This window comes from Solanum dulcamara, chromosome 3 (genome assembly GCF_947179165.1).
Source record: "Solanum dulcamara chromosome 3, daSolDulc1.2, whole genome shotgun sequence".
Lineage (NCBI taxonomy): Eukaryota > Viridiplantae > Streptophyta > Magnoliopsida > Solanales > Solanaceae > Solanum > Solanum dulcamara.
The window spans coordinates 71,918,379-71,927,756 of NC_077239.1; the positions used below are offsets into that span (position 1 = coordinate 71,918,379).

The window sequence follows — 9,378 nt, forward strand, 5'->3', positions numbered from 1 at the left end:
CTAAGGGGGCTGAGGGAGCTTCTAGATTGAGAGTAGGGTCTTGGAATATTAGGACCTTATCGGGAAAGTCCATAGAGTTAGTTAAGATTCTTAAGAAGAGGAAGATTAATATAGCTTGCGTCCAAGAGACTAAATGGGTAGGACCTAAAGCTAAGGAGGTGGATGGGTACAAACTTTGGTTCTCGGGCAAGTCGAGGTTTAGGAATAGAGTAGGGATCTTAGTAGATATCGAGCTTAGAGATCAGGTGGTAGAGATTAGGAGGACCAATGATAGGATGATGACGATTAAGTTAGTCGTTGGAGGGCTCACCCTGAACATTATTAGTGCCTATGCGCCGCAAGTGGGGTTGGACGTGGAGACAAAAAGGCGCTTTTGGGAGGACTTGGACGAAGTGGTGGTCAGTATACCGCCTACTGAGAAGCTATTCATAAGAGGAGATTTCAATGGGCACATTGGGTCTGTTTCGACGGGCTATGATGAGGTGCATGGAGGATTTGGCTTCGGGTGCAGGAATAGTGGAGGAGCCTCACTCCTGGATTTCGCAAAAGCTTTTGGTTTAAGGGTGGCCAACTCGAGTTTCCCAAAGAAGGAGGAGCACTTGGTAACCTTTCGTAGCTCGAGGACGGCGATGCAAATAGACTTCAGGCTCCTTAGAAAAGATGATAAAAGCCTCTGTAAGGACTACAAGGTCATCCAAGTGAGAACCTTACGACCCAACATAAACTATTGGTCATGGACTTGGAGATAAGAAGGAAGAAGAAGAAGAGGGTCGTGGATGACCGACCGAGGATTAGGTGGGGTCGTTTGACTCTGTGTAGTGCCCTAGAGATGGGGGAGAAGTTGATGGCTATGGGAGCGTGGGATAGTAGGGGGGAGGCGAGAAGTATGTGGGATAGGACGGCCAGCTGCATTAGGGAAACATTTAGAGAGGTGTTGGGGGTCTCACGAGGCCGCCATGGAAGGCACCGATGGGATTGGTGGTGGAATGGAGAAGTCCAGGGAAAGGTAGAAGCAAAGAAGCAGGCATATGTAAAGTTGGTAGATAGCAAGGATGATGAAGAGAAGCGAACGAACAGGAAAAAGTATAAGTTGGCGAATAAGGAGGCGAAGATGGCAGTTTTGGCGGCTAAAACGATAGCCTTTGAACGCCTTTATGCAGAACTAGAGGAAAAAGGAAGGGATAAGAAGCTATTTAAGCTTGCCAAGGCGAGAGAGAGGAATTCACGCGACTTGGATCAAGTGAAGTACATCAATGACGAGGATGGTCAAATACTGGTACAGGAATCCCGCATTAGACAGAGATGGCAGTCATACTTTCACGAACTCTTGAACGAAGGAGGGGACAGAGACTTTGTGTTGGGAGAGTTGGAGCACTTGGATAGGCGTCACGACTTTGGGTATTATAGGAGAATAAAGGTTGAGGAGGTTAAGGGAGCTGTTCGTAGGATAAGCAGGGGAAAAACGACCGGACCTAACGAGATCCCTGGGGAATTTTGGAAGAATGCAGGTAGGGTAGGATTGGAGTGACTGACTGTACTATTTAATGTCATTTTCAGGACATCAAAGATGCCGGAAGAATGGAGGTGGGGTACAATCATTCCCGTGTACAAGAACAAGGGAGACATTCAAAGCTGCAACAACTATAGAGGTATCAAGCTGCTAAGTCACACTATGAAAGTGTGGGAAAGGGCGATAGAAATAAAGGTGAGAAGTAGTGTGTCTATTTCAGAGAACCAGTTTGGATTCATGTAGGGGCGCTCGACTACAGAAGCCATTCATATCTTAAGGAGATTAGTGGAGCAGTATAGGGAGCGGAAAATGGACTTACACATGATATTCATTGACCTAGAAAAGGCCTATGACAAAGTTCCAAGGGAGGTCCTATGGAGATGCTTGGAGGCGAAATGTTTACCTGTGGCATACATTAGAGCGATTAAAGACATGTATGATGGAGCTAAGACCAGGATAAGGACGGTAGGGGGGACTCGGAGCACTTTCCTATTACGATGGGGTTGTACCAGGGATCGACTCTTAGCCTGTTTCTATTCGCCCTGGTGATGGATCAATTGAAAAGACAAATACAAGGTGAGGTGCCTTGGTGTATGTTGTTCGCAGATGACATAGTCCTGATTGACGAGACTCACAACGGAGTTAACGACAAGCTGGAGGGTTGGAGACAGACGTTGGAGTCTAAAGGATTTAAATTGAGTAGGACCAAGACAGAATACTTGGAGTGCAGTTTCAGTGGCCTGCCATGTGAGGCTGACGGGGAAGTGAGTCTTGGTACCCAGGCCATTCAAAAGAAAAGAAGCTTCAAGTACCTTGGGTCTATTATACAGGAAGATGGGGATATCGACGACGATGTTTCACACAACATCGGTGCAGAATGGATGAAATGGAGGCTCACCTCCGAAGTGTTGTGTGATAAGAAAGTGCCACCAAAACTCAAAGGCAAGTTCTACAAAGTGGTGGTTAGACCGACCCTATTGTACGGGGTGGAGTGTTGGCCAATCAAGAAACTTCATATTCAGAAGATGAGAGTCGCGGAAATGCAAATGCTGCGGTGGATGTGTGGGCACACTAGGATGGATAGAATTAGGAATGAAGATATCTGAGACAAGGTGGGAGTGGCATCGGTGGAGGACAAGATGTGGGAAGCGAGACTGAGATGGTTTGGGCATGTGAAAAGGAAAGACACAGATGCTCCAGTGCGGAGGTGCGAGAGGTTGGCTATGGACGGTTTCAGGAGGGGCAAAAGGAGGCCGAAGAAATATTGGGAAGAGGTCATTAGACATGATATGGCACAGTTGCAGCTCACCGAGGACATGACCTTAGATAGAAGGCTATGGAGGACTCAGACTAAGATAGTGGGCTAGGTGGCCTATCTGTTCTCCATAGTAGTCGTAGTCGCGCTCATTTGATTTTGCATGAGATTACTGCTTATATTAGTTGGCCCAGTTTACTTTGGGTATCCTATTTTATCTATAGTAGTTAATGCTCCTTTATCCCTATCTTTCCTACCCTGACTTTATCGCTTTATCGCTCTCATTATTCATATCTTTATATTATTTGCTATATGCCTGGCTTTACTGACCTATGTCTTGTTTTTCTTGTTTCTCCTCCCTTGTTCTTCTCTCTTAAGCCGAGGGTCTTTCGGAAACAGCCGCCCTACCTTTTAAGGTGGGGGTTAGGTCTGCGTACACTCTACCCTCCTCAGACCCCACATGGTGGGATTACACTAGGTTTGTTGTTGTTGTTGTTGTTGTATCCTCTACAAACACACATATAGCTGGAGAATAAGTGGCCCATCCATCCATTCTCATTCATAAATAGCTACGTTTAACTCAACAGAAGAAAATGGTTCAATTCATAAACATATTATGAACACCAACAGTAAATGAATTCAGGCATTCTTTCTTCTTCTATTATTAAAAATAGTAGTATTAAACAGATAGTGTCATTTTTTCTTCATGACCATTCATCGTACCGCCTTTCTAGACTAGATGCATAGAAAATTTCAAATCGTCAATCCATATATAGCTGGAATTGAGTGAATACATCAAATCCAATTGCCATTGTGAATAAGAGTCGTGGAGTAGTAGGTACTTGTTCATCTTTAATTAAAGGTTTCACGTTTGAATGCTAGGTATGAAATCGTCTTTATTAGAGAGCGTTTTACCTTTAATGTAGGACTCAACCAAAGCAAATTCAAATTTAATTGAATCCCAATTTAAATACCAGACGCTGGCGGAAACCAAGGAAAATCCTATTGCCATTGTTTTAAGCAATGTTTGATAACAACAGTACGAGATTCACAATAAATAGAAGAAAGAGTTTGTGCTCCGCTAAGTCAAACTATATATGTTGATGCGACGAAATAGGTAAGAAGTTTCATTATAATTAGGAAATGATAACTCATTATATTTTTTTCGGAAAAGGGTCAAATATACCCGTGTACTATTAGAAATAGTTTAAATATACTCCTCGTTATACTTTCATGCTAAATATACCCCTTCTGTTATACTTTTGGGCTAAATAAACCCCTCATGTTATACTTTCGGTTCAAATATACCCCTCTCATTATACTTTGACACAAATTCACCCTTAATTTTAACGGAATAATACTTGAAAAGCTCAAAATTAAATAATTCATTTCCAATTTTAAATATCTGATTTTTTAGGAATAAATAAAATTTTCAAGTACTAATTTGAGTTTTTTTCTTAGAAATAACAATACAATGCTAATACATAAAATTTCTGTATGTATTGTCATTTACTGGCACGTGAAATTAATCATTTACTACAAAAAGGCTACTAAATTAAAGTTGGAATAAATCTGATAATATGCATACAAAATTTTTATGTATTACTACAAAAAGGCTACTAATACATACAAATTGATTGAGATTGTATGAGATTAAGGTGCAATGGATCATGTGAATGATAATTAACTTTTCATTTCCCAAATTCCCTTTGATTCCTTGCTTGGAAAGACCTTGCCCTTGTATCCGTGTTCCCTTTCCCTTATCCTCAATTTGTTACACCCCGGATTTTTTTTGTCTTACTATGGCTATAGATGGCTTAATCGTGAGCTAAGGTGGATCCCACATAATGGAATTTTTATAAAAAGACATATGATAATTAATATGGATAATATATGAGAAGTTAAACACGACTCCACAAGGAACCTTGGGCCAAATCTAAGTGTAAGCCCTCCAAAAAGATATTTTAAGTTACGTTTTCGGGTGATCTGACTTGGGGAGACCATAATGATATCATTATTTGGGAATTTCGGAAAACTCTTAAAATCAAAGTTGTAGATAATTCGATTATCTTTCCAACCATAGGTCGTGGTAATTTATTCGATATCGGGATCAAGATATATGACTATTTTACTAAACAAAGACATTGACCACAAGTAGACACTTGGTGGAGACGTGGCAGGACCACTCCACCGCCCTTTATCACTATAAGTAGGCTCAAAAAAGTCATAAATAGTATGGTAATTATTATATTTTATATATTTTTTTGCATTGGACTATTCGTGAGCTAATGGACATGTTATATTCCGTATTTTTATACGTCGAGTCATTTACAAGAGAATCGACTCAAGTTAAAGACGGGATCATTTTCGGAATAGAAATCTTTAATTCCCAATTCTAATTAGAATATATTTTGGAGACTAGTAATTTATTTATTTGGGATTAGATGACTAGGTAAAAATTAAGGATTGATTAAACTAATTAACCTAGGTACTTGTGTGGTCCCCTCCTAAACTAGTTAAGTAATTAAGTAGATAGAAGACATGTAGATGGGTCACGTGAAAGGTTAGGGGATGCACATGTATAGCATATTAAGACTATGTCTTAAAGGATAATGCTGAAAATGCATTCATTTCATTCTTTTGACCAAAGCAATTTAGAGAGAGAAGTGAGGGAAGTAGAGAGAAGGGCTCTCGGCCAAGGTGGAGCTTAAAGGAGAAATTAAAGAGTGAAGTGTGGTTATTTCTCATGTGGATGGCAGCAAGGTTGGAGTATTAGGGCTGCAAAAACTTTGATGAAGCAAGACCTCAAGTCCAAGCAAAATTGTGCCTTTTTAGCCTAAGGTAAGATTTCATCTTTTTCCTCATCTTGGAAGCAATTTAAACTTTTGTAAGTTGATGAATATATGAAACTATGGGTGTTGATGTTGAAGTATTATTGAGCCGTGTTAGGGGGCAGCTTAGTTGAAAATGATGAATTGATTTATTTAATATTTGGTTGTTGTTATCATGGTTTATGTAAGGAGGATGAAGGAATTAAATCGTTAAGGTTGAGGTTGAATTTGTTATGGGTTGTTGTAGAACTTGTGGTGATATTAACATGACTTTCTTGCATATGAATGAATGATATTGTGGTTGTGTGTGGATGTTGCTATGGCTCACAAAAATTGGAAGAAAAGTTAATACGACATAAGGTGTAAAATCGTATGTAGTCTCCTTGGTGTGTTCACAATTCGTCGCAAGGTTTTGAGTCTCCTTATGTTGTTAATTAGGGGCTGTTTTGACATGTTATTATTGTTCTTTTTGAGCTTGAAAGATTAATGATAATTAAGGTTTTATGTTGCACTATATGTTGGTTAGGACTTTTTAGGATTGTTTCAAAAAAAATGTCAAGACTATGGATCATTAAAGATAATTGGAAGATGTAGTAGTTGTATGTTGATTGAGATTGTTGTTGAGTGTTATGAATGTGGGCTGCCTTAACTTACCAATAATGTTATAATGAAGATATTCAGTTGTATTAAATGGTATTGGAAGCAAGAAAACCCCATGATTAGTGTTGATATTAAAATGGACAGATTTGGAGTTGTTTGAATTGGATTGGGTTAATTGTCGTTGTTGCTATTATTGTCATGAATTATGTGTTAAAAGTGAAGGGATTGTATATGTTAATGTTGGGGACATATTGGGGATGTTCTAAGCTAAGAATGATGGATTAATTTCGAGTAATGTTGTAGTTAGTATTGTGGCCTAAAATATTAAGGGAGTTGCTGTTTAGACTTTTGTTTGGCAAACCCGTTTTTGGGATGGGACTGTTGTTAGTAATTTTAGCATAACTTCTTGTGTAAAGCTCCATTTTAAGTGATTAAAGATGTTCTGAAAAGCTATTTCATAGATATAAAACTTCCATTTAGGCTCTAAAACCTAATTTTGCTTTTATATACTCGAAAAATGGTGATGAAGTTCAGGGGAGGTGCTGTCCAAATTTTCAGAAATAACCTACTAACGATAGAGTACGTTTTATGCCTTTCCATAGCCTAACCATAATGCTTAACGTATTAACATAGGTATGGGGAAGCATATACATGTTATGTGCGGATAAACATTAAAGGTATGTAAAGCTTATCTTTTCTTTCTTTTGGCATGATCCATATGAAACAAATGGAAGACGCATGCTTAAATTCCAAGGAAACTCTCATTCATAGATACACTCGAATGGCTAATGTTCGTGATTTCCATAACTTATATCATTATGTCTTGACTCATGTGTATGCTTCCAGCCGGCCTAGTTGGTATAACTCATATTTTAGTATAATTCATATTTTGGTATAATCCATATTTGGTATAATTCATAATGACAATAGAAGAGTACTTAAAATGACTATTGTCTTGGTTTTCAAATGATGGTTCATTTTGATTATTCCATTTAGTCTCCGATGATGATCAAATTACATATGGTTGCTAATGATATCCTATTCGTACATATTATTATTGTATTATCCACCGAGTCCTATGATAGGCTGGGTACGTTATCATGTATGGTTCCACTACATTATCCACCGAGTCCCTCGCTAGGGCCGGATATGCATATTTTACTACATTATTCACCGAGTCCCTCACTAGGGCCGGGTACGGTATATGATGATGCAATGATATGATTATGGTACCGAGTCCCACGATGGGCCGGGTACGGTATATATGTACACAACTTTATTCATCGAGTCACTTACTAGAGGGTCGGGTACGGTATATGTATATGATGATATGATGATGTGATGATATAATAATATGATGAAGCGACTTTATTCACCAAGTCCCATGATGGGCTGGGTACGACATATGACAATGATAGGTATAACTTCGTTATAAAATGCAGGTATATTGATTTCTTGATTTACATGCTTGTTTCCTAAATCTCTACTTTAGATGTGATCTTATTTATGGTATGTTATGCTTTATATACTTGGTATATATTTCGTACTGACCCCCCTCTTTTCGGGAGGCTGTGTTTCATGCCCGCAGGTACAGATATTCATTTCGGGGATCCGCCAGCTTAGGATTTCCACTCAGCTATTTTAGAAGTGCTCCATTATTCCGTAACCTAGAATTTTGGTATAGATACTTTGATGTATATATTTATTTATCCATGGGTACGGCAGGGACCTGTTCTGTCATACGTTACTATTGGTATTCTTAGAGGTCTGTAGATATATATGTGGATGGTATATAGATGTTATCTAGCTGTACTAGTATGACTTATATTTTGGAACATTCCTATTCATAGTAGTAGCCTTGTCGGCTTGCGTATATACATGTATATTTTGGAATGTGATGTGTAGTGACAGTCTTATCGGCTTACGTACCACATTACCTTTGATGTTATAACTACTCAGGAGACAGGTCGCATTAATATATAAATATGAGATAGTTTTGATATGACATCCTATTTTCTTAAGTCCCATATCATGTTTAGTTGTGAATTGGTTATAAATAACATATATGTGTACGGATGTCCAGTTCGAGCAGCAGTCACGGCCTACAGGGTTGGGTCGTGACACAATTGTTACTAAAACTTTCATATTATAATTGTGTTGTTTGTTTTGGGTTCAAACTAGTGGCTTGTAATTCTTTATTTCTTTAATCACCTACACATTGTTCCTTGTGGGATTTGATCCTGACCTTACACATTGGGTTTATATTGCTAGCGACCGCCTACACTTTGAATCATAAAGGTATAGTTAAGCGTTATCAGAGACACCATTAAACTTGAAAATAAAGCATCAAAACAAGACTGTGCTAAAGCAATAATATTCTTACATCATCATATTGATAAAATTTTAAAAATTGAATATGTCACAGTCAAGGATCACTTGTTCTATGGAATAACTTGAAAGAATGATATGACCACTTGAAAATGGTCATACATCCAAAGGCACAATATGATTGGATGCATTTAAGGCTACAAGACTTTAAGTCTATTCATGAATACAATTCTGTCATGTTCAGAATTACTTCTCAATTGAAACTATGTGGAGATACGGTTGATATGATGGAAATAATGTTCTCCACATTTCATGGCTCGAATGTGTTTCTACAATAGTAATATCGAGAGAAAGGTTTCAAAAAATATTCTGAACTGATTTCTCATCTTCTCGCGGCTGAACAAAATAATGATTTGTTAATGAAAAATCACGAGAATCGACATATTGGATCTACACCACTTCCTGAAGTAAATGAGGTGTACTCCCACCACGCTAGACGTGGAAGAGGTCGCGATCCTAGTTGTGGATGTGGACGTGGACGTGATCGTGGCTGTAATTATGACCAAGAAAGAAATTCTTTTCCTGGTGTTAATCATTCACCAAAGAAAAATCAATATAAAAAGGAAAAAGAAAAAGATGAGAAATATGAAGTAGTTAGAACAAACTACTTTCGATGTAGTGGAAGGAGTCACTATGAACGTGATTGTCGTACTCCCAATTATTTAGTTGAACTTTATCAGACATCACTAAGAAAGAAGGATAAAAATTCTGAAGCTAATTTTATGGCCGAAAATTATGATGCCTTCACACACTTGGATGTGGCAGATTTCTTCGTCCACCCTGAAGGAAAATAG

At 38.4% G+C, this 9,378-nt stretch overlaps 2 protein-coding genes across 2 annotated transcripts; both read left to right on the top strand.

Moving 5' to 3' along the window:
* The first annotated feature begins 278 nt into the window (after positions 1-278).
* LOC129883650 (uncharacterized) lies at positions 279-749 on the top strand. The gene has a single exon (XM_055958270.1). The coding sequence runs from the start codon at positions 279-281 to the stop codon at positions 747-749; it is 471 nt and encodes a 156-aa protein (XP_055814245.1).
* An 8,194-nt stretch (positions 750-8,943) lies between these two features.
* Positions 8,944-9,378, top strand: LOC129883651 (uncharacterized). The gene has a single exon (XM_055958271.1). It carries the CDS (start codon positions 8,944-8,946, stop codon positions 9,376-9,378), a length of 435 nt encoding a protein of 144 aa, XP_055814246.1.